General features: G+C 41.8%; 2 protein-coding genes across 2 annotated transcripts in view; one reads left to right on the top strand and one right to left on the bottom strand.

Moving 5' to 3' along the window:
- The window catches only part of LOC124381845 (NLR family CARD domain-containing protein 3-like), a 65,951-nt gene extending 48,783 nt beyond the window's left edge, over nt 1-17,168 (bottom strand). The window contains 6 exon segments of the mRNA XM_046843717.1: nt 2,702-2,755; nt 4,924-5,058; nt 5,676-5,783; nt 15,110-15,226; nt 16,135-16,255; nt 17,026-17,168. Coding sequence (XP_046699673.1) covers nt 2,702-2,755; nt 4,924-5,058; nt 5,676-5,783; nt 15,110-15,226; nt 16,135-16,187 — 467 coding nt within the window. The 5' untranslated portion in view covers nt 16,188-16,255; nt 17,026-17,168.
- A 5,101-nt stretch (nt 17,169-22,269) lies between these two features.
- amdhd2 (amidohydrolase domain containing 2) lies at nt 22,270-25,340 on the top strand. Its single transcript, XM_046844093.1, has 12 exons — nt 22,270-22,397; nt 22,592-22,768; nt 22,868-23,004; nt 23,113-23,252; nt 23,337-23,391; nt 23,607-23,819; nt 23,911-23,999; nt 24,148-24,292; nt 24,424-24,531; nt 24,647-24,715; nt 24,819-24,920; nt 25,009-25,340. The coding sequence occupies exons 2-12, from the start codon at nt 22,686-22,688 to the stop codon at nt 25,080-25,082; spliced, it is 1,215 nt and encodes a 404-aa protein (XP_046700049.1). The 5' UTR covers nt 22,270-22,397; nt 22,592-22,685; the 3' UTR covers nt 25,083-25,340.
- Nucleotides 25,341-25,378: the final 38 nt, after the last annotated feature.

The following is a 25,378-nucleotide window of genomic DNA, read 5'->3' as shown; positions in this document are numbered from 1 at the left end:
TCACTTTACACTCAGGATTCTCCAGTAGAGCAGAGACGCTTCACTCCTGAGTCTTCTAGTTTATTCAGACAGATCCAGTGTATTGACAGTCAGATGCAGTTCTCTCAGACTGGAGGTTTCTGAGTTGAGCACTGAGGTCAGAGCTTCTACAGAGCTTCTCTTTGTAATTTTACTGCATCTGATACTGAAGGAAATAAAAGATAATGAACAGAAATGCAGAAGATCAAACAAGTTCTCAAAGCTTCACTGCAGCGTCTCACTTTCAGCATCACACATCAGTTGAACACAATGATTAAATGGTGGAATAATAATAAGAATTGACAGTCGGAGATGTTCAGATTTGGCTTGGCGAGAGTTTCAGCTGAGGAACATCATCACACACGTTGTATAAACATGGAGGATGAGATCCGGGAATCCAAATGGGAAAGTAAGAGAGTCTGATCTAAAAGGTTTCTAAGAGGAGAAAGGAAAAAGTCTAAAGAGTCCTGCAGAGTTCGATTCATCTGAACAGCTCAGACCTTTGATTTGTTCTCAACACTGGAACAGTAGAACAATTTCATTCAGCTTCACTTACATTGCTTTTCTGGATGCTGCAATCACAGGCATCACTCTCACAAGAATCCCATCTCTGATCTTCTCTGGAGTGATGTATTTATTCAGGTCAAATTCCTCCAGATCCTGTGCTGATGTCAGTAACACAAACGCCAGAGCAGACCACTGAGAAGGAGAAAGTTCACTTTGTGCTCCAGATTTTAGATACTGCAGGATTTCCTCCACTAGAGAATCATCACCCAGTTCATTCAGACAGTGGAACAGATTGATGCATTTCTCTGTATTAATGTTTCCACTGATCTTCTCCTTGATGTACTGAACTGTTTTCTCTCTGTTCTGGGAGCTACTTCCTGTCTGTGTTACTAAGGAATGTAGAAGATTCTGATTGGACTTGAGTGAGAGACCCAGAAGAAAGCGGAGGAAAAGATCCAGATGTCCAGTCTGACTTTTTAAAGTCTGATCTACAGCACTCCTGTGTACAACTGAAAGTTTCCTATAGACCTGATTCTGTTTAAGAACTTTTGAAAGTTTCCTACCGTCCATAATATCACCATAATCACCATTATCATAATCACTATGATCATCATCCTGATTCTGTTTAAGAACATTTCTGTGTTTCTTCATGAAGGTCAGGTGCACATACAAAGCTGCGAGATGTTCCTGAATGCTCAGATGAACAAAGCAGTACACTTTACTCTGGTGAAGCCCAAACTCCTCTCTGAAGATCTGCGTACACACACCTGAATACACTGCTGCTTCTGTCACATCAATGCCACACTCTCTCAGGTCTTCCTCATAGAAGATCAGGTTTTGTGTCTTCAGCTGCTGGAAAGCCAGTTTCCCCAGTTTGAGAAGCATTTCTTCATCACTCTCCTGCTTCTGTAGGTACTTCTTTCTTATGATGTTGGTCTGAATGATGAGAAAGTGTGTGTACATTTGAGTCAGAGTCTTGGGGATCTCTCCACTCTCTGCTTCACCCAACATTCTCTCTAGAACAGCAGCTGAAATCCAGCAGAACACTGGGATGTGGCACATGATGTAGAGGCTTCTTAATGCCTTCAGGTGTGTGATGATCTTATTGGCCAGGTTCTGATCACTGATCCTCTTCCTGAAGTACTCCTCCTTCTGAGGGTCATTGAACCCTCGTACCTCTGTGACTCGATGGACACACTCAGAGGATTTGATCAGCTGCTGCTGGTCTGGAGGTGATCCAGATGAGAGCAGAGGGAAGCAGGTTCCCTTTGATCAGGTTTATCAGCAGCACATGCACTGGTGCTGATTCAGTTACATCACACACTCTCACTGTCTTCTGGAAATCCAGAGGAAAACGACACTCATCCAAACCATCAAAAATTAACAAAACCTTCTCCAACCTGGAAATGTCTATTTCTTTCATCTCCTTAAAAAACACATGAAGGAGCTCCACCAGACTCAGTTTCTGCTCCTTTATCAAATTCAGCTCTCTGAAAGGAAGTGGGAATATGAGGTGGACGTCCTGATTTGTTTTCCCTTCAGCCCAGTCCAGAACAAACTTCTGCACAGAGACTGTTTTTCCAATTCCAGCTACTCCCTTTGTCAGAACTCTCCTGATGGGTTCTTCATCTTGTTCAGATAAGGGTTTTGTCAGAACTCTCCTGATGTCCATGTCTTGTTCAGGTAGGGGTTTAAAGATGTCACTGCATTTGACTGGTGTGTCCTCAGTTGGGTTCCTCCTGGATGCTGCCTCGATCTGTTTCACCTCATGTTCTTTATTGACGTCTCCACTGTCTCCCTCTGTGATGTAGAGCTCTGTGTAGATCTCATTCAGGAGTGTTCGGTTTTCCTGCTTTAGCATCAATCCATTCAAACACTGAAACTTCTTCATCAGATTGAACTTGAACTTCTTCTGGAACTCATCTGCAGCAGTGGATTCTGGGTCGTGTCTGTGACAGGGTGAAGAAGGAAGACATGGTGAGACATGGGCTCCAATGATTAGAGTAGAAGTTCACATTTTTCCTGCTAGATAGATCTTTATGATGTTCTCACTGTGGATTTACTTTATTCTACTGGAGGTTTTCTATCATCTAATCACTCTGTAGTTACTAACAGCAGAGAGCTTTAGAATAGCAGTGTGTCAGTGTCACAGTCATGGTGTTGGTTTTGATCGTACCCTGTAGCTGTGATGATGTTCTTCACTCTTCTGTCTCCTGCCTTCTGTAGAACACTGGGAACAAAAACAACAAGTGTTAAAGATCTCAACGTTCCTCACTTTAATACTGGAGTCTAAACCTGAACACAAATTGTACTACAATAATTGTAGTGAGAGCAGGAACACTTGGAGAACACACTATTATAATGCATTACTAGGTGGATGTCCTCCATCATTAATAAACAAGCTACAGTTTGTCCCAATCTTCTCATCCCTACACTGGCTTCCTGTGAAGTTTCAAATCCACTACAAACTACTGCTACTTACCTACAAAACACTAAATGGTTTATCTCCATGTATATCCAGTCTCCTAACACGCTACAATCCGTCACGCTCCCTGAGATCTCAAAACTCTGGACTTCTAGTAGTTCCCAGAATAGCAAAGTCCACTAAAGGTGGTAGAACATTCTCACATTTAGCTCCTAAACTCTGGAATAGTCTTCCTGACAGTGTTCGGGGATCAGACACACTTTCAGTTTAAGTGCAGATTAAAGACATATGTTTTTAGTGAGTTCTACACATAACACACATCACATCATAACCTTGTGCTCCAGAACATCTGATCACATGCACATTATCAACTTGTACTGTTAATACCCCCCAAAAAAAAACCTTTCTACATATGATGTTTCTTCATCATTAAGTGTTTAAAGGCTCTGGCATGGAGAAGCTGGTGTTGGATCTGTGATGATCAAATGTTGCTCCTGGTTCCATAAAGTCAAGACTATAAGACTGTAGAAAGAACATCAGTCATAATCACACACTCCAGTGCTCATGTTAGAACTGTTAGTTCTCACTCTCCAGTGTTCTGTAGTGTTTAAAGACTATAATCACAATCTTGATGTCACCAAATGAGGATGAGGTTCTGCTTTTGAGTTTGGTTCCTCTCAAGGTTTCCCCCTCATAACATCTAAGGAAATTTTTCCTTCACCACAGTCACCATGATGCTCATCAGGGATCAACAAACATCGTTCACTATATTTATCAATTATGAAGGACCTCAGCTTTCCAAACAATGTACTCTTTTCTCTGTTGCGTTCAGGGAAACGCTTCTGCTACTTGAAAGCGAACACAGAGAGAATGAGGAGGAGCTTCTTCCCACAGGCCATTCGGAGTTTAAACCAGGAAACACCCAGAATCTAAAAACTGCCTCACTCTCTCCATCATCACACTTCTTCTCTCCACACCTCTTTTCGCACCACGACACTTTAAACTCTACCCGTACAGCACAGTGCACTTTATATTTTATACCACACCATACCGCACACGGACACTTTACACCTCACCATACACTTTACACCTCACCATACTGCACACAGACACTTTATGGACAATCACAAATCACCTTAAATTGTTTACTGTTTTACTGCCATTAGCATTTTTGCATCTTTTTCGCTCATATATATCTTTATATATTCTTATATGTTATATAGTTTTTATACTTTATTTATCTGCTTTCTTTTTCTTTGTTTTATTTTTCTCCCCATCCTATTCCCTCACGCCGGACCGTCATAAAAAGCATTTCACTGCATGACATACCCTGTATGTATGTGACAAATAAAATTTGATTTGATTTACATTTTTGTTCCATAATTGTTCATTTCTGTAAAGCTGCTTTGAGACAAAATCCATTGTGAAAATCTCAATAGAAATAAACTTTAACTCCAACATTGTGCACCTGGAGAATTAAATGTGCTCCTGTTTAAATTAGTCACTTTTTCCTCATTTTCTATTCTTCCTACACAAACCTCCAAAAGTATTGGAACAGGAAGTCCAGTTCTTTGGGTTTTTGCTCAACACGGAAATCATTTGGATTTGAGAGTAAAAGATGAAACTGATTTAATAGATCTGAATTCCAGCTTTAATAATAATAATAATAATAATAATAATAATAATAATAATAATAATAATGTTAAATTTATATCGCGCCTTTCCCAAGCTCAAGGATGCTTTACAGGGTACAATATTTCAATATTTCAAGACAGATGAAATATAATGAACATACATAAATATAAACATATTCGTCGGACATTTGCCCAGGACGAAGGAACACATGCAGCTGCATGAGTTAATAACAGAGACAACACAGACACAAAAACATACAGGACAAGAGATAAAACACTACATAGTACATACTTTAGTCATTAACTGTGACTTTAACTATGAGAATTATGGGATGTTACCTGTGTACAGGTGAGGAGATTTCAGTTCTGAAGTTGCGAGGAGGATCCATAGACACATCACTCTTCATGGAGACACAGCTGGGTTGTGCTGAGTGTGATTTCTCTCTCTGTAGTTTACTGTAGAAAATTCTAGACCTGAGACAGAATTTCACTGTTTAAATTTGTAGATGAATTTGTATCATTAGGTATCACAATATTTCTGTTAATTTGTTACATTTATCTTGAAATAGTGCTGCATGATTAATTGTATCACAATCGTGATGTTTGTTTGTGCGATTGTATGACGGCAACATTGTGATTTATTGAAATAAAGTAATAAAGTCCATGTGTGGACACATACTTTCTGAGACCAGTTTGCAGATTTTCTGTCACAAAACAAAAAAACAGGAGCCTGACACTGAACTGGAAGCCAGAAACTGCTACCTCTGTTATATAGCGATATTTTAGCTTTAAGATCAACACTGAGCAGAGGAACTGTGTAAGATTCGCTAAACTAAAGTTTCTACATCACGTGGTCATGCGACGGTTCTACAGAACTTTCTTTTGTTTTTCATTCACTTTTACCTGCCGTGCAAAACTTAAAATATTTGTACAATTTGTCATATTATCATCATCATATCATAAATATTAACTGAAAGTATTGTAGAATCACTAAAAACAAAGTATCTATAATATAAATCTAAACAGCTGCTAATGACGGTGCAGTGCAGCCATTAACTGTGACTTTCACTAGGAGAATTATGGGATGTTACCTGTGTACAGGTGAGGGGTTTTCATTACTGAAGTTGCGAGGAGGATCCATAGACTCATCACTCTTCATGGTGGGTTGTGGTGAGTGTGATCTCTTTCTCTGTAGTTTACTGTTTAAAATGATAGAAATGGACATGAGACAAAATTTCACTGTTTCTAAGATTTGTAGACAAATTTATATAATCAGTTATAATCACAATATTTCTGTTTAAAATTCATTCTAATCTTTCTCACTTCTTACACACACTAGGAATAGTAGCATACAGAACACACATTGTGAACAGGGAACAAACACCCCTGCAGTATAGATCTTTCAAAATCCACAATCTTGTTTCATTTAACTTGAAATACAAAGAAATGCTGATAGTAGCAGATCTCCATAGTGCTGCTGATATACACATGCTACCATGACTGGAATACACTAAGAGCAGGGTCGCCGAACGGGGACTAAGCGTGAGCGGGTGCCGGTGGAAAGACGTGTTGGCCAGTGAGTGATCTCGGGCGGGTTCTAAGAGAGAAAGTTGGCGATCCGCAAGTGAGACGGGCGAACGCCGAAGAAAAGGTGTCCCAAAAAGGAGTGTGTGGGTGAGCCCTGGCGTGAATCCTGGAAAGGAAAGCATCAGGCTGGCACATGCTGCATGATTAAGTGTATCACAATTGTGCATGTGTGGTCTGGAACAGTTTGCAGATTTTCCAAAACAAAAAAACACCAGATAGTCTCAGTTTAGGCAGTGCACGTGTGGTGTGTGTGTTTGTGTGTGTGTGTGTGTGTGTGTGTGTGTGTGTGTGTGTGTGGTCACGTGACTTTCCAGTGTGAAGCGTGGAGACCAGGTGAAGGTGAATACCGAGCATATCAACACTGAACTGATGTCACACATTCGCGGTAATGTACATCTTTCCTCGTACTCACACCAGGACACACACACACACACACACACACACACACACAGTAACACATATCTTTCCTCCACACCAACGCATAACCTGCATACACACCGTCAGCTCTGCCCAGTATCTCTCTCTCCTTCCTCCTCTCTCTCTCAGTCAGCTCCTTCCAGTATCTCTCCTCTCTCTCTCTCTCCCTCTCTTTCCCTCTCTCTCTCTCTCTCTCTCTCTCTTCCCAGTATCTCTCCCTCTCTTTACCTCTCTCTCTCTCTCTCTCTCTCTCTCTCTCTCTCTCTGTTACCTCTTCCCAGTATCTCTCTCTCTCTCTCTCTGTCAGCTCTTCCCAGTATCTCTCTCTTCCTTCCTCCTCTCTCTCTCTCAGTCAGCTCCTTCCAGTATCTCTCCTCTCTCTCTCTCTCTCTCTTCTCTCTCTCTCTCTCTTCTCTCTCCTCTTCCCAGTATCTCTCTCTTCCTTCCTCCTCTCTCTCTCTCTCTCTCTCTCTCTCTGTTACCTCTTCCCAGTATCTCTCTCTCTCTCTCTTCTCTCTCTCTCTCAGCTCTTCCCAGTATCTCTCTTTCCCCTTCCTCCTCTCTCTCTCAGTCAGCTCTTCCCAGTATCTCTCTCTCTCTCTCTCTCTCTCTCAGTCAGCTCTTCACAGTATCTCTCCTCTCTCTCTCTCTCTCTCTCTCTGTCAGCTCTTCCCAGTATCTCTCTCTCTCTCTCTCTCTCTCTCTCTCTCTCTCTCTCTCTCTCTCTCTCTCTCTCTCTCAGCTCTTCCCAGTATCTCAGTGGAGAGAATGACGTTTTTACACAAACTTAATGATGTTATTTTAAACTGCAGCACTGCAGAGTTTTTAGTTTTGGGAGGGGATTTTAACTGTACAGCAGAAAATATAGACAGGAATCATGCAGAACCTCATACGCCTTCTCGTAAGCGTCTGTGGGAGATGGTGAAGACCCACGATCTCTGTGACATATGGAGAAATTTCAATAAAAAACAGAGGCAGTACACGTGGGCTCACTCCATCGACAACACTCTCTCCCTGGCGAGATTAGATCGATTTTATGGTTTTAAGCATCAACTGACTTATTTTACAAAGTGTTTTATTTTTCCAGTAGGCATCTCAGATCATTGTATGGTTTAGTGCACCATCGCTAAAAAGAATGTTAAACCTAGGAGTGCCTACTGGCATTTTAACACTGCACTTTTAGAAGATGCTAATTTTAGTCTTTTACTTTTTTATGGAATTGTTTTAAACATGAAAAGGCAGCTTTTGACTCCCTACAGCAATGGTGGGATGTAATCAAGGCACAAATTAAGATTTTCTGTCAACAGTACACTCTCAATGTCACAAGAGACATTGCCAGATCTCTAAAAGCTCTGGAGATAGAGACTGTGGAACTCCAACGTTTGGAGGCCACAGGAAATCAAGGGCATATTGAAGCCCTCAAATGCAAAAAAGCCAAAATGAATGACCTGTTAGGTACTGCAGTGCAGGGGGTGCTGGTCCGGTCACACTTTAAAAGCGTCACTGAGATGGATGCTCCTTCTAAGTTCTTCTTCAGTTTAGAGCAAAAGAATGGACAGAAAAGGTTTATGCATGCTGTGCGGACGGAATCAGGGGATCTCGTATCAGAGCCTTCTGAAATTTGCCAGCAGACAGTCAGCTTCTATTCTAACCTGTATAGCAGCGAGAGGTCAGGGAGAGCTTCCTTAAAGATCTGCCTAAGCTCACAGAGTCAGTGGCCAGAGAGTTGGACAGGGAGCTGTCACTCTCTGAGCTTCAGGAGGCTCTCCAAGGCATGAAGAATGGGCGGGCGCCAGGAATAAATGGTCTCCCCGTCGAGTTCTTCAAGGCATTCTGGGAAGTAATAGGGCAGGATGTGCTGGAGGTTCTGAGGGAGAGTGTAAGAGGTGGTCAGCTCCCGTCAAGCTGCAGGAGGGCAGTTTTGACCCTGCTGCCAAAAAAGGGAGACCTGACCCAGCTGAAGAACTGGCGCCCGGTGTCGCTACTGTGCACTGACTGCAAGCTGCTGTCGAAAGCATTAGCATCGAGACTGACGAAGGTGATGGAGCAGATCATTCACCATGACCAGACGTACTGTGTGCCTGGCAGGTCGATATTTGATAACGTTTACTTAATTCGTGACATTTTGGACGTCTCCAGGCTATTGGGCGTGAGGACTGGTCTGATTTTCCTAGATCAGGAAAAGGCTTTTGACCGGGTTGAGCATGAATACTTGTGGAAGGTGCTGGAAAGCTTTGGGTTCAACCTCGGTTTCATAGCCATGATCAAGGTGTTGTACAGTGAAATTGAGAGTGTACTGAAGGTAAATGGTGGTTTATGTGCTCCTTTTAGAGTGTACAGAGGGATCAGGCAGGGCTGTTCACTGTCAGGAATGCTGTACACTCTTGCAATCGAACCTCTTTTAATCAACCTAAGGAGTTCTCTTTCTGGTTTTAATATTTCACGTGCCAATGCTTCACTTTACCTGTCGGCATATGCGGATGACGTGACAGTAATGGTGGGAACCCAGTCTGATGTGGATGTTTTGACTGATGTTTTAGGAAGGTTTGAATTTTTATCATCAGCAAAAGTGAACTGGGGAAAAAGTGAAGCAGTTTTAGTTGGGGAGTGGGGAGGTGGGGAGCCGACACTCCCAGGAGGTTTGGTGTTGAAAAAAGGAGTTTTTAAACAAAAACTGGGAAGGCACTGTAGAGCACATCAAGGGCAGATTGAGCAGGTGGAAGCGGCTGGTTCCAAAGATGTCCTACAGGGGGCGGACGCTGGTGATGAACAACCTGGCAGCGTCGTCTCTGTGGCACAAGCTGGCGTGTGTGGCTCCACCACCAAACCTGTTAGCAAACATCCAGGCCCTGCTTGTTGACTTCTTCTGGGATGGTCTGCACTGGATTCCGCAGAGCGTCCTCCATCTGCCCAAGGAGGAAGGGGGGCAAGGACTGGTCCATCTCGCCAGCAGGACGGCGGCCTTTCGCCTCCAGTTTATCCAGAGACTCTTAGCCGGGCCCAGGAAACTGGTATGGAGCACAGCAGCCAATGGACTTTTGCACATGGCAGGAGGACTGGGGCTGGACAGCACTTTGTTTTTAACGGACATGGGCACACTGAATGTGACTGGGTTAAAAGTCTTTTACCGTGGACTTTTAAAAATATGGACTTTCTTTAAGAGAAGGATAAAGGGCTGCGGAACACTACACTGGCTGCTGGAGGAGCCCCTAGTCAATGGGAGTCGGCTGGACATCTCCGGTGCGACCACCCCCACACTGTCCAGGGCCATGATCGCCTCGGGGATCGTCACACTCCGGGAGCTGGTGAACATTGCGGGGACAGACCAGAGGAGGAACCCTTTCCCCAGCTGGACATCGCTCCAGACCTCGACGGATGTGGTGGCCCCCTCCTGGAGTGCAGGGGTGAAGGGGAGATGAACTTCGGGACAGTGACGGGGAAGCTGCTCTACAGGGCCTGTGTTAAAGTTTTAAACAAGAAGAAACTGAGTGGGAGGGTGGACACCCAGTGGAGGAATTTTTTTGGTTTTAACAATGATATTAAGCCAGAGTGGAGGGCACTGTACAAACCACCATTACCTAAAAAAGCTGCCGACCTCCAGTGGAGGATTTTACACTGCATTATCTCTGTGAACTCTTTTATTTCTGTTTTAAACCCCAATGTTTTACAAGACTGTCCATTCTGTTCACAGAGAGAAACTGTTTTTCATGCTTTTACTCAATGCTCCAGGTTGCATTCTTTTGAGTTTTTAAAATGTATTTTTATTTCCTTGAATGTGACTTTTACTCTTTAGTGTTTTATTCTGGGTTTTAAGTACAGCAGAAGAAACAGGTTTATGTGTCAGTTGATTAATTTTATTTTTGGTCAAGCTAAAATGGCAATATACCTGAGCAGAAAGAACAAAATAGTTTAAAACACTGACTGTGATGCCATTCGAATCTTCTCCAGACTGACAAAATCCAGGATTGTTGTTAATTTTAACTTTTACAAGAGTATGGGGGATCTGAAGATGTTTGAGGCTGTGTGGTGTTGTGAAGAAGCTCTTTGTTTTTTGAAAGAAAGGGATTTGTACTTTGCACCAGAGCTCAGCTAAACGTTTACATCAACCCCTATTTTTTTAAACTGTCATTGTCTTGTTTTATTAATGTCTATTAAATGTTATATATTTATTTATTTATTATATTTGACTATTTATCTTCTTATTTAACTTCTATGTCCTAGTACCTGATACCATCCAGGACATAACGTGACTTGTGCTGAGTCTTATGTTAAATAAAGGAGTGTAAAAGTCAAAAGGTCCCTCCTCTCTCTCTCTCTCTCTCTCTCTCTTCCTCTCTCTCTCTCTTCCTCTCTCTCTCTGTCAGCTCTTCCCAGTATCTCTCTCTCTCTCTCTCTCTCTCTCTCTCTCTGTCAGCTCTTCCCAGTATCTCTCTCTCTCCCTTCCTCTCTCTCTCTCCTCTCTCTCTCTCTCTGTCAGCTCTTCCCAGTATCTCTCTCTCTCCCTTCCTCCCTCCCTCCCTCCTCTCTCTCTCTCTCTCTCTCTCTCTCTCTCTCTCTCTCTCTCTCCCTTCCTCTCGCTCGCTCTCTCTCTCTCTCTCTCTCTTCAGGCTCTGTTATATTCTGTGTAACAGGTCAGTTTGTAGCATTTGGAACCCTGGATGAGATTCCTATTGTAACCCCACATTGCTCCTCTCCCACACCACACACATCATCAGCAATCTTCCATAAACACACACACAAACACATTTAATAATAATGACTGCACAACTGCCTGAATTTAAGTGTGTATACACGTCCTGTATCTTATACAGATAAACAGGTAAATATTGGAAATGGGCAGCGGCAGGACGTTCCCTGTTTGTTTGGACAAAATGTTTCAAATGTTATTTTTGTGAGAATTTTTTTTTATTTATTGTTTTATTTCATTCAGCTGTAACTGTAGCTGTAAATGTTTACACTAATGCAAATGCTATTTCATTTTGTAAATTTTATTTTTTATTTTGAAAGTCTTAGTTTTATGTAGTTTTACAAAAACATATTTCAGCATTATCACTAATCTGTGTGCAATTTCCTGATAACTAATCAAGTGTACTCATGCCACCATTTATTATATCACAATCACAATATTGACCATAATTATCACATGACATTTTCCCCAAATTGTGCAGCTCGAACTTGAAACACAATAAAACGCCTGTAGTACATTACTGCTCAACATTTTCAAACTGTGGAGAATTGATCTTGTGAAGCCTGTATGGAGACACGTCTCATATAATGGCTTTAATTATTGCCTCATGCCGACTCTTTATAAAAATGAAACTCGCAGTCAAACAGTAAACACACCATTTTTACTTACAATCAACAAAATCTGGTATTTTTCCCAAAAGTATTTTTTAACTTTAGAAATATCTGATTATTCAGATCTACTGACATGGTTTTGGGAAGTGGTATCAAAATAAATATGATAATTAAAAATAAACTAATTCATTAATAATAGTAATATTAATCATTTTCTTTTCTGGTTCTGAATAAAGTGTCTTTGAAGGTCAAAGAGAACCATTTGAAATTTGGTACACTGATTATGGAAGGTCTACAGAACATTCTGTTCACTGAGTCAGAGTGCTTGGACCCAAAAATGCTGCTTGCAGCTTTAATTATTATTATTATTATTATTAGTAGTAGTAGTAGATATTGTTTCCTGTTGGTTTTTGTTGCTTATATTAGCATTTTAATCTGTTAGAGTATCTGTGAGAGTGAAAGGGAAAGTTTATAGGACTGTGGTGAGACCTGAGATGTTGTATGGATTAGAGACAGTGGCATTGAGTACTATAGACCATGATCTCCTCCTAGATCGGTTACAAAATTACATCGGCATTCAGGGACAGGCATTAAGCTGGTTTAAATCCTACCTGTCCGATCGTTACCATTTCGTAGATTTAAATGGAGAGCTATCCAGGCTAATGCAAGTAAATTATGGCGTGCCACACGGTTCAGTTCTAGGATCCCTGCTCTTCACAATATACATGTTTCTGTTAGGAAATATTATTAGAAGGCATGGAATTAGCTTCCACTGTTATGCTGATGATACTCAGCTATATATCTCATCTAAACCAGGCGATACAGCTCAATTAACCCGGATAACTGAGTGTGTTAAGGAACTAAGAGATTGGATGACCCATAACTTTCTACTTTTAAATTCCGATAAGACTGAGATTTTGCTCATCGCCCAAAACTGGTATACAGAAGCTCCAGCATCTCAACCTGCATTTAGACAGATGTTGTGTAACCACTAGTTCAACGGTAAAAGACCTGGGTGTTATTTTAGACAGCGACTTGTCTTTTAAAAATCACATCAATCAAGTTACAAAAACAGCCTTCTTTCACCTTAGAAATATTTTTAAGTTAAGAAACATGTTGTCTATATCCGATGCAGAGAAGCTCGTCCATGCTCATGACCTCCAGAATAGACTACTGTAATGCGTTACTAGGTGGATGTCCTGCGTCATTAATAAACAAGCTTCAGTTAGTCCAGAATGCAGCAGCCAGAGTTCTTACAAGGTCAAAAAAATATGATCACATAACCCCGATCTTATCGTCCCTACATTGGCTTCCGGTTAAGTTTTGAATAGACTACAAACTATTACTTCTCACTTATAAAGCACTAAATGGTTTGGCTCCCATGTATCTATCCAGTCTTTTAACACGCTACAATCCGCCACGCCCCTGAGATCTCAAAACTCTGGGCTTCTAGTAGTTCCTAGAATAGCAAAGTCCACTAAAGGTGGTAGAGCATTTTCACATTTAGCTCCTAAACTCTGGAATAGTCTTCCTGACGGTGTTCGGGGCTCAGACACACTCACCCAGTTTAAGTGTAGATTAAAACATATCTTTTAGCAAAGCCTACACATAACACACATCACATCATAACCTTGTGCTCCAGAACATCTGATCACATGCACATTATCAACTTGTGCTGTTAATATCATGAACAGCAGCTACGCTAATTCCTCTCCACTGCTTCTCTTTCTCTCCCCATCCCGAGACATCCTGAGGTTTGGCCAGCTCCAGTCACCTCCCACCTCGTGATGATTACGGACCTTGAAGAAGTAGATGCCGAACTCACAAACATACCGAACCATCTAGAGACGTACCAGTGCCATTTGGATCCCGCTACATGTGTGGAGTTTGACATTGGACCTCCTGGAGTGTTTAAAGGCTCTGGCATGGAGAAGCTGATGCTGGATCTGTGGTGATCACAAATGCTGAGCTTATAAAACTCGGAGCTACTAACCATATAGACTGTTTAAGACTGCAGAAAGAACATCACTTATAATCTTATACTCCAGTACTCATGTTAGTTCTCACTCTCCAGTGTTCTGTATTGTTGAAAGATTTATGATCACACTCTTGATGTCACCCAGATGAGGATGGGTTCCCCTTTTGAGTCTGGTTCCTCTCAAGGTTTCTTCCTCATAACATCTAAGGGAGTTTTTCCTTGCCACAGTCGCCACGGCTGCACATCAGGGACAAATTCACACCATTCACCTTCACTGTTGATTTGTGTAAAGCTGCTTTGAGACAATGTCTGTTTTGAAAAGCGCTATACAAATAAACCTGACTTGACTTGACTTGAGTAAAAGACAGGAGGTGGAGCTGGAGGTAGCAATGCTGAAGATGTTGAGATGTTTGTTTTGAGTGATGACGATTGACAGGATTAGAAATGAGTTTATTAGAGGGACAGCACATGTAGGACGTTTTGGAGACAAGGTGAGGGAGGTGAGATTGAGATGGTTTGGACATGTGCAGAGGAGGAACATGGGGTATATCAGTAGGAGAATGCTGAGGATGGAGACACCAGGAAGGAGGAAAAGAGGAAGACCAAGGAGGAGGTTTATGGATGTGGTGAGGGAAGACATGCAGGTAGTTGATGTAAAGAGGCAGATGTAGAGGACAGAGGGGTATAGAGACGGATGATCCACTGTGGAGACCCCCAATGGGAGAAGCCAAAAAAAAGAAGATTTTAGACATTATCTGTAATTATACAATGACCCCATCGTAACTTAAAAATATGGTAAATTGAGTTTACCCAGGAGTCTTATAGAATGGTGATCACTATAAGTTAGTAAACAGTAATCTGTTCAGTTAATTGATTTCAGTACATAATTTAGCAAAACAGAGCAATAGACACTACTGTAATGTACTGTAAACTTTACAGTATATATGTTTGTGGCAGCAGGTGCATGCATGAGCGCCGGGTCACGAGTGGAGGACGGAGGGTGCTGTGTGCTCTGTTTCAGTGTCAGGCAGCGCCAATCAAAAGGAGAGAGACAAGAGTTAAAACTGGGCTTTAAAACACCACAAATACAGAAAAAAGATGCCCCTTTACTCTGACCCAAGGCAGGAGATGCGTTTATCCTGGCAGCTCCCAACAGATTGTAAACATATGTTCTAAACAGCTGCTAATGACGGTGCAGTGCAGCCATTAACTGTGACTTTAACTATGAGAATTATGGGATGTTACCTGGGTCCAGGTGAGGGGTTTTCAGTACTGAAGTTGCGAGGAGGATCCATAGACTCATCACTCTTCATGGAGACACAGCTGGGTTGTGGTGAGTGTGATCTCTCTCTCTTTCGTTTACTGTAGAAAATTATAGAAGTGGATATAAGACTGTTTCTAAGATTTGTAGACAAATTTATATAATCAGGTATAATCACAATATTTCTGTTTATAATTCATTATAATCTTTATCACTTCTTACACACTAGGAATAGTAGCATACAGAACACAGATTGTGAACAGGGAACAAACACCCCTGCAGTATAGTTCCTTCAAAATTTGCAATATTACCCGCAATTTACGTGCAATACTACCTTAAAACATGACTTAAAAAGCGTACTTTAGTTTTTTCCTATTTGTATTATTACATTGTACTGTATATATACTGGTATTGTAGTATATGTATATTATTTTTTAGATATTTGCATTTATTTTTATTTCTTTGTTGTTATTATTATTATTATTATTATTATTATTTATTTTTATTTCTGTTTTTATTTTTTGTATATTCTTCTTTTTTTATATATATTTGCATCTATTTCTATTTCTTTGTCTTGCTGCTGTAACATAGAAATTTCCCCACTGTGGGACGAATAAAGGTTTATCTTATCTTATCTTATCTTATCTTATCTTATCTTATCTTATCTTAAAATACACAATCTTGTTTCATTTAACTTGAAATACAACGAAATGCTGATAGTAGCAGATCTCCATAGTGCTGTTTATATACACATGCTACCATGCCTGGAATACACTAAGAGCAGGAACAAACAGGTCTTCACAAAGAGACAATGGAAACATGGAGTATAAATACAAAAACTAATCAAAAGGCAAAATAAACAGTTGTGGGACATTATCACATCAACCACTTTTTTAAGTGACTGCTAAAGTTTTATTCTTAACATAAATATTAGTTATTATTTCAATAGAAACTCCATATTACAGATATGAACAGTTCATTAGTAAAATACTAGAACATGGCAGGTTACCCGTCTTTTGAGGGTGAGGTCACTTGATCTGTCCCCTGATCAGGAATCTCCATTTTTCAATGCTCGTGTAGACACAGAGTCCTGAAGACGCAGATCTCTTCTGCTGGAACTAATCACATTCCTATAAACACAAAAACAACATGCAGTTAAAACTGGGGGGAAAATCTTCCTCTAAAGTCTCATTAGAGGTGAAATCCACAGACACAGACGCCTCATTGGCCTCTTTGGTCCTTTGCTGTGATACACCAATGCTGCTGCAATCTTGGTTCAGGTGAAAGTTCTCTGTACACAAATACACCTAAACAACATATATAACAACACAACAATAACAGAGTCATAATAACACTAAACCTACAAAAGATTACAGATTACTGATGATTAATAGAAATGATAGTCTTTAATGTTGTATTATTATTATTATTATTATTATTATTATTATTATTATTATTAGGTCACGTGATGAAGAAAACAGGAGAAAAAGTCTGTCCTGAAGGAATCTATCGTGCTGTGATAAAGGATCCAGTGGATCCCGCATTCCGCACTGAATTCGGAAAGCTCATGTCTTCATGAACATGTCTCTGCTCCACACTTCCTGTATCTCCTCCGCTTAGAAAGCCATGATCTGCTCCTGTTTACGGGAAATCATCCTGAGCCATGACAACAACTCCAGGATCAGCTTGGAACAACCAAACAATCCCGGTGTTCTCATGTCAGATCCTCCTCAATAAACTCAGAACATCATCAAATCCAACTGAGGAATTTGGGCAGAAACTGTTGTCTTCCATTTCGGCTGCTGTGGCGCAGTTTCCCTGCGGTCTTTCCACAAACTCCATTACAGAGAAAACACAAACGCATTATTCCGATAGAAAGTCGTTTCTAGGAAAAACTCACCCACTTTTCTTCAGCACTGCTTGTTGTTGGACATGAATCTCACCGCTTCTGGCTGCTGGTGAAGATCTTTGTGTTTTTATAACCGCTCCTCAAAATGGAGTCGAGACTGAGAAACACTTTCACTTTCGGAAAACTGAATCGACTCTTTGAACCGACACTTTGAGCCGACTCTTTGACTAGTTGGAAACGGAAACCAATTTTCATCGCACTCCAAGTCCAGTTCACTTTAATAAATAAATATATATAACAATAATCACCAATAAAGACAGCAGATTAAAACAAGTATATGTTTCCATTGTATATAAAATAACTGTCACTCAATGTTTTTTTATTATAATATATTATTAAAATAAACTAAACCTTATTCGTCAGCACTATTTAAAGATGGATTATTATTCTGCGATTTATTATTGTGATTGTTTTCTGTAAACTCTTTGTTCTGTATTATTCAACAAATATGAGCAATAAATCAGACAAGTACAACCAACACAATATAAGATTAAACATCAAATCTTCTTTTCTGTAGATCAGGACTGTATGTTATGATGAAATGAGGGAATGAATAAATTGATATTAATGACATTTTTATTTAATAAATACAATCACAGTAAATTGTTTACTGTAAGCAGGTATTAATTGGAGGTCGACTGATGGTGGATTTTATCGATAACGATCGCTAAGCTGAATCATACCTGCCGATAATCGATTGATCAACCGATAGTTTATAAAATAAATACTGAATTAAAAAAATGGTACTGAAATTCATTACAAAAATAAAAAAATGAAAAAATCGTTAAAATGTGCTAAATTAAATGATGAATGAAAAAAGAAAAACTTTATTGAAGAGTTTCGATTTGTGGAGATTTTTACTGTAAATTCACTACATTTCAAAGTCAAATATTTTTACTATATTTAGTGAAATCAGTCCTTTTTATGAATGAGGATAAAAACGTAACTGCTGAAACACGCAGCGATTCACCAATCAGGATCGAGCGCACGCTCTGTTTTACACGTGATCTGATCACCAACATACAGTTCAGCATCAGTTCAACATCAAGCAGAACATTTAGAGAGGAATAAATGATGAAGAAACTCCAGACTCAAACTCACCACAACACACGTGACCTCATTTACACGTTTTTACTGAAGTAGTAGAAAATAAGGTTTTGTGTTCATGATTATTGTAACAGAAATCAATCAGTGTTTGAGTCATTAATATCTTTCTATTAATAGATCAGTGTGCTGAGAGTCACATTCGAGTCTTTACACAGAAACTGAGATGATTAAGTGAAGAATCTTATATATGAACATTATAGTTATAATAAATCACTATTTTGGATACTGAAGTACATTTGAAGGCAAAATCTTTTGTACTTTTATTTAAGTGAAGGTTTAAACGGACACTTTTACTGAAGTCACATTTTACTGTGTGGATCGACTTTAACTCGACTACATGACTGGAGCTGAAAATGGAAAGAGTGAGACAACACATGGATACACATCACGTCAGCACTCCGAGGTGAAAACGCCTTCACGTTTCCACACTGACGAGGAGAATCGGTTCGCGGAAAAGAGTCGACTCCCAAGTCGAGTCGGCTTGGCTCTCACCGCTATGAAAGCCAAGCCGTGGCACGCATGGGCGTAAATCCCATCCGAGGGAATTCAATTACAAATGATTCTTATTTACAGTGTCCCTGTTTATTACTCTGTTATATTTCAACTCATTTTACTGTGGAGTTTTGGAGAAAAGTGAAGGCAAATTCACTCCAAGCATCACTGCATTTTCAATCATGTTCCATATTCAAACACTCATAAAACCTTTTTTTTTTATAGGTTTGCTCAAAAAATTCTTATTTATGGTGTCCCTGTCTATTATTCTGCAACATTTCAAGTAATTTTACTGTACAGTTTTTGAGAAAAGGTAAAGGCAAATTCATTCTAAATCTCATTGCATTTTCAATCATGTTCCATTATCAAACACTTATAAAACATTTTTATAGGTTTGCTTAATATTTTTAATAATTCATATTTAGAGTCTCCCTGTCTATTATAGTCTTAAATTTCCAGTGATTTTACTGTAGAGTTTTTGAGAAAAGTGAAGGCAAAATCACTCCAAACCTCATGTTCCACATTCACACTAAAGACAGAAACAGACTGAGACAGAGACAATCTAAATAAAAATTATGTGAAAGATTGAGAAAACCTATAAAGAGACTTTTAAAGGAAAATGTTTTATGAGTGTTTGAATGTGGAACAAGATTGAAAATGCACTGTCTTTTTTATAACGGAAACGCCTTTCTCAAGCGTCTTTACATGTATTTTGACCCCTCCCACCACCCGTACCGTATTGCACGATTAGACGCGCAACACTAAACAAAGTGCGGCTGCTAAACCGCAGTCTGCTTTCCCAGTTCATCTCACCTTCTCCACACACACACGAGTCAGGTGTGCGGTTCATCTCACCTTCTCTACACACACACGAGTCAGGTGTGAGGTTCATCTCACCTTCTCTACACACACGAGTCAGGTGTGCGGTTCATCTCACCTTCTCTACACACACACACGAGTCAGGTGTGAGGTTCATCTCACCTTCTCTACACACACGAGTCAGGTGTGCGGTTCATCTCACCTTCTCTACACACACACGAGTCAGTTGTGCGGTTCATCTCACCTTCTCTACACACACACGAGTCAGGTGTGCGGTTCATCTCACCTACTCAACACACACGAGTCAGGTGTGAGGTTCATCTCACCTTCTCTACACACACGAGTCAGGTGTGCGGTTCATCTCACCTTCTCTACACACACACACGAGTCAGGTGTGAGGTTCATCTCACCTTCTCTACACACACGAGTCAGGTGTGCGGTTCATCTCACCTTCTCTACACACACACGAGTCAGGTGTGCGGTTCATCTCAACTTCACTACACACACGAGTCAGGTGTGCGGTTCATCTCACCTTCTCTACACACACGAGTCAGGTGTGCGGTTCATCTCACCTTCTCTACACACACACGAGTCAGTTGTGCGGTTCATCTCACCTTCTCTACACACACACACGAGTCAGGTGTGCGGTTCATCTCAACTTCACTACACACAACGAGTCAGGTGTGCGGTTCATCTCACCTACTCTACACAGACGAGTCAGGTGTGCGGTTCATCTCACCTTCTCTACACACGAGTCAGGTGTGCGGTTCATCTCACCTTCTCTACACACGAGTCAGGTGTGCGGTTCATCTCACCTGCTCTACACACACACGAGTCAGGTGTGTGTTCATCTCACCTACACACACACGAGTCAGGTGTGTGTTCATCTCACCTTCACTACACACACGAGTCAGGTGTGCGGTTCATCTTACCTTCACTACACACACACACGAGTCAGGTGTGCGGTTCATCTCACCTTCTCTACACACACACGAGTCAGGTGTGCGGTTCATCTCACCTTCTCTACACACACGAGTCAGGTGTGTTCATCTCACCTTCTACACACACAGAGTCAGGTGTGGTTCATCTCACCTACTCACACACACGAGTCAGGTGTGCGGTTCATCTCACCTCTCTACACACACGAGTCAGGTGTGCGGTTCATCTCACCTACTCTACACACACGAGTCAGGTGTGCGGTTCATCTCACCTTCTCTACACACACGAGTCAGGTGTGGTTCATCTCACCTCTCACACACACGAGTCAGGTGTGCGGTTCATCTCACCTTCTCTACACACACGAGTCAGGTGTGCGGTTCATCTCACCTTCACTACACACACACGAGTCAGGTGTGCGGTTCATCTCACCTCTCACACACACGAGTCAGGTGTGCGGTTCATCTCACCTTCTACACACACACGAGTCAGGTGTGCGGTTCATCTCACCTTCTCTACACACACACGAGTCAGGTGTGTTCATCTCACCTTCTCTACACACGAGTCAGGTGCGGTTCATCTCACCTACTCAACACACACGAGTCAGGTGTGCGGTTCATCTCACCTTCACTACACACACGAGTCAGGTGTGCGGTTCATCTCACCTACTCTACACACACGAGTCAGGTGTGCGGTTCATCTCACCTTCTCTACACACACACGAGTCAGGTGTGCGGTTCATCTCACCTTCACTACACACACACGAGTCAGGTGTGCGGTTCATCTCACCTACTCAACACACACACGAGTCAGGTGTGCGGTTCATCTCAACTTCACTACACACACGAGTCAGGTGTGCGGTTCATCTCAACTTCACTACACACACGAGTCAGGTGTGTGTTCATCTCACCTTCTACACACACGAGTCAGGTGTGCGGTTCATCTCACCTTCTCTACACACACGAGTCAGGTGTGCGGTTCATCTCACCTTCTCTACACACACGAGTCAGGTGTGCGGTTCATCTCACCTTCTCTACACACACGAGTCAGGTGTGTGTCTGCGGCTCAATTAATGTTCAACTCCATTAACTAGTGTATTTTATTCACTTTAAATAAAGCGATTCTCTTTAATGTAGATGATTTAGACTCATTCATAAATTAGTTGCAGTAAAAATGCTGATTACGGATGTAATTTTTCATGAATCTGCTTTATTAGTGATTAAAATATCACTTATCTAGTGAATGTTAGCTTGTTTACAGTAGCTTGTAGCATAGTGCACTGACACTAACACACCAAAGCCGTTTCTCATGTAGTGTTTTATGTGGGATGAATTGGTATAATGTTAATTTAACATTAACACACAATGAGCATGTTGTTTATCTGTGCATTTACTAAATGAGCACTGTGCTACATCTGAACTGACCACACTGTAATTTTATAATCAATTTCTATTCTGTTCTTAAGTGTCTTCATTAATTTTAAATAAAATTTTAAACCTTTTTTTTAATTCCTTGTTTTGCTTTGTCATTGAACCTGAGAAAAACTTTGAAAATAACCATAATGACGTCATAAAGTCTCCATGCTACAATAATAACGATAAAAGCAGTGTTTCACTGTGGGGACAGTGTCTTTATAAGTACAATTTGAGTATTATTTGTGTCTCCTTCAAAAATTACTGATGAGAAATTTTATATTTATTTTATATTTATTGCCCCCACTGTTAAATGAAATTTACGCCGAGTGACGTGACGCGCCTGCGCTCTCGGAGGAACGTGTTCACGTGAGCCTGCTTTTTATTGTGACAGGAATCATCTCAGTAGTTCCTCACGTGCTCCACTGTTCCCTTTACACCAAGTGCCCTAGATAGGGTGCACTCTCTCAGCTGACCGGCGCGTGACGTGCACATGCGCACTTCACTTCCTGTTAACGGTGTGTGTGTGTGTGTGTGTGTGTGTGTGTGTGTGTGTGTGTGTACGGGTTTTCAGCTTCATGCAGTGATGAGTTAACGGTAAGTGTGTGTGTGTGTTTTCATGTTCGACCTGTAGATTTCCATGTACATTAGTTAAAAGTGTGACTGTCACAGCTGTGAACTTTTATCACCCTGAAAGATCTTCAAGCTGGTCAAAGTCAACAAGGTGTGTTTCAGAGACAGATTGTCTGAGTGTGTGTGTGTGTGTGTGTGTGTGTGTGTGTGTTTTGCAGTCTTTTCAGGACTCAGGAACTTCAGAAGTCAGCAGATCACGTCAGGACACATCGAGTCGTTCCTCTACACGCTGCTCTGAGGAATTTCTGAAAGATGCCGTCCAACAAGAGTGTGTCTGATGCCTCCATCACTCAGTTTGTCAACTGCAGGATCCTCAGAGACCATCATCTGGAGAGGTATATATACACACACACACACACACACAATAGAATGATCATGTGAGTGGTCTTTTCATGATTGTGTGTGTGTGTGTGTGTGTGTGTGTGTGTGTGGAGAGAGGACCTGTGGGTGCGTGATGGAAAGATCTTGAACCCGGAGAAGCTGTTCTTTGAAGAGCAGGGTTTTGCAGACCGAAAAGTCGACTGTGGGAATAAAATCATCGCCCCCGGATTCATCGACGTGCAGATCAACGGTAACACACACACACACACACACACACACACACACACACACACACATCCTGATTCATTGTGACGCGTTGTGACGTGACGTTACTCTGTCTTCTGCTCGACTTTGGTAGGTGGATACGGCATTGACTTCTCGCAGGCCACTGATGACATCACAGGGGGCGTGGCTCTGGTGGCCAAGAGGATTCTGGAACATGGCGTCACGTCCTTCTGCCCCACACTGGTGACGTCTCCCCCTGATATTTATCACCAGGTCAGGCTCGGTGCTCGCTCTGCTCTTACACACACTTACACCTTATACACCTGGACTTTAACCTGTGTGTGTGTGTGTGTGTAGGTGATTCCTCAGGTAAAGGTGAAGGATGGGGGAGCAGATGGAGCTGGAGTGCTTGGTGAGTGTAAATATTATAGGTTTCTCTCTCATTATTGTTGATGTGTGCTGTTCTGTGGGGCTGTAAGAGAAAACGCTGCCCCCTGCTGGTATCGTCATTATTTGAGGTACCAATAAACATCCTGCACCTTTTAATTGGTGTAGACGTGGAGGATCATAATGGAACAAAATTTACCTCAGACATTCAGTGCTTTATACATCATCTCTCTCTCTCAGGTCTTCATCTCGAGGGTCCATTTATCAGTGAGGAGAAAAAAGGCGCTCACCCTCCTCGCTTTCTTCGCTCTTTTTCCAAAGGGGGCGTGGCCGACCTGCTTGAGACCTACGGGCAGCTGGAGAACGTTGCCATGGTTACGTTGGCACCAGAGCTCCCTAGTAGCGGCCCGGCGATCTGTGAGCTGGCACGAAGGGGCATCACGGTGTCACTGGGTAAACACACACACACACACACACACACACACACACACACACACACACACACTGTGGAATGTTTTATTGTGATTGGTTTTGTGTTGATCAGGTCACTCCATGGCTGATCTCGCTCAGGCTGAGGAGGCCGTCCTGAACGGAGCGTCATTCATCACACACCTGTTCAATGCCATGCTACCTGTGAGGAACACACACACACACACACACACACCATTTTTCAAGGTTATACTGACTAACAGATGGTAGTAGTCTTTAAAATATACCACACGTGTGTGTGTGTGTGTGTGTGTGTGTGTGTGTGTGTGTGTGTGTGTGTGTGTGTGTACAGTTCCATCACAGAGACCCGGGCATTGTGGGACTGCTGACGAGTGACCGTGTGCCTGCAGGTCGCACTGTGTATTACGGTATGATTGCTGACGGCATACACACACACCCCGCTGCACTGAGGATCGCACACAGAGCTCACCCTGCAGGTACACACACACACACACACACACACACACACACACACACACACAGTTATATACAGCCCACCATTACTCTGTGTGTGTGTCTGTGTGTGTCTGTGTGTGTGTGTGTGTGTGTGTGTGTGTGTGTGTTACAGGGTTGGTTTTGGTGACTGATGCAGTTACAGCGATGGGGCTTCCTGCAGGCAGACACACACTGGGGCAGCAAGAAATCCACATACAGGGACTACATGCTTACGTAGCAGGTCACATACACACACACACACACACACACACACACACACTACAAACAGGCCACGCCTCTCCTCATAAAAACGATGCACAGGCCACGCCCCTTTAACGAGAGGTTTATTTGTGCAGGAACTAAGACGCTGAGCGGCAGCATCGCCACCATGGACATGTGTGTGAGACATTTTAAACAGGCCTCCGGTACGTGTGTGTGTTTTAAATAATCCCATAATCAAATCATAGGAGAAATTCCTGATATGTTATATATGTCCGTGTGTGTGTGTGTGTGTGTGTGTGTGTGCAGGATGTACAGTGGAGGCAGCGTTGGACGCTGCGTCTCTGCATGCAGCTCAGCTGCTGGGGATCAGCCACAGGAAGGGGACACTAAAGTACGGTGCAGATGCAGGTAAGTGTGTGTGTGTGTGTGTGTGTGTTTTATATTATTATACACACACACTCACTATAATCATGAGTGTAAATGACACTGTGTGCAGATTTGGTCCTACTGGACGACGCGCTGACAGTCTGGGAGACCTACATCGCAGGAGAACTGGTCTGGAGGAAGTGACCTCATCATGAAACTGCTCTCTGATTGGACGGATTTGGCGTTTGAATGGCAGTAAAGCACAGAGTCTCCACACGCACATGTACAGTCATTTCCCTTTCACCTGGGACTTCTGTAGGACATGAAGATGTTCCAGTTTCTACATTTCACACTATAAATATATCACATGTATAATATTATGTAGCAGTGAACTTCCTCTACACACAGTGAGAAGGAGCCGAGTGTGTGTGTGTGTGTGTTTAATAAACTACTTTTCATACACATGATGGATGTGTTTCAATTCCAAAAAAACATGGGGT

The sequence above is a fragment of the Silurus meridionalis genome, chromosome 29 (genome assembly GCF_014805685.1).
Source record: "Silurus meridionalis isolate SWU-2019-XX chromosome 29, ASM1480568v1, whole genome shotgun sequence".
Lineage (NCBI taxonomy): Eukaryota > Metazoa > Chordata > Actinopteri > Siluriformes > Siluridae > Silurus > Silurus meridionalis.
This window is presented reverse-complemented; position numbering and strand designations above follow the sequence as displayed.

Coding starts and splice junctions, on each gene's coding strand:
- amdhd2 (XM_046844093.1), top strand. CDS start 22,686: ATGCCGTCCAACAAGAGTGTGTCTGATGCCTCCATCACTCAGTTTGTC. Junction 23,005..23,112: donor CATCGACGTGCAGATCAACG/GTAACACACACA, acceptor CGACTTTGGTAG/GTGGATACGGCATTGACTTC. Junction 24,921..25,008: donor AAAGTACGGTGCAGATGCAG/GTAAGTGTGTGT, acceptor CACTGTGTGCAG/ATTTGGTCCTACTGGACGAC.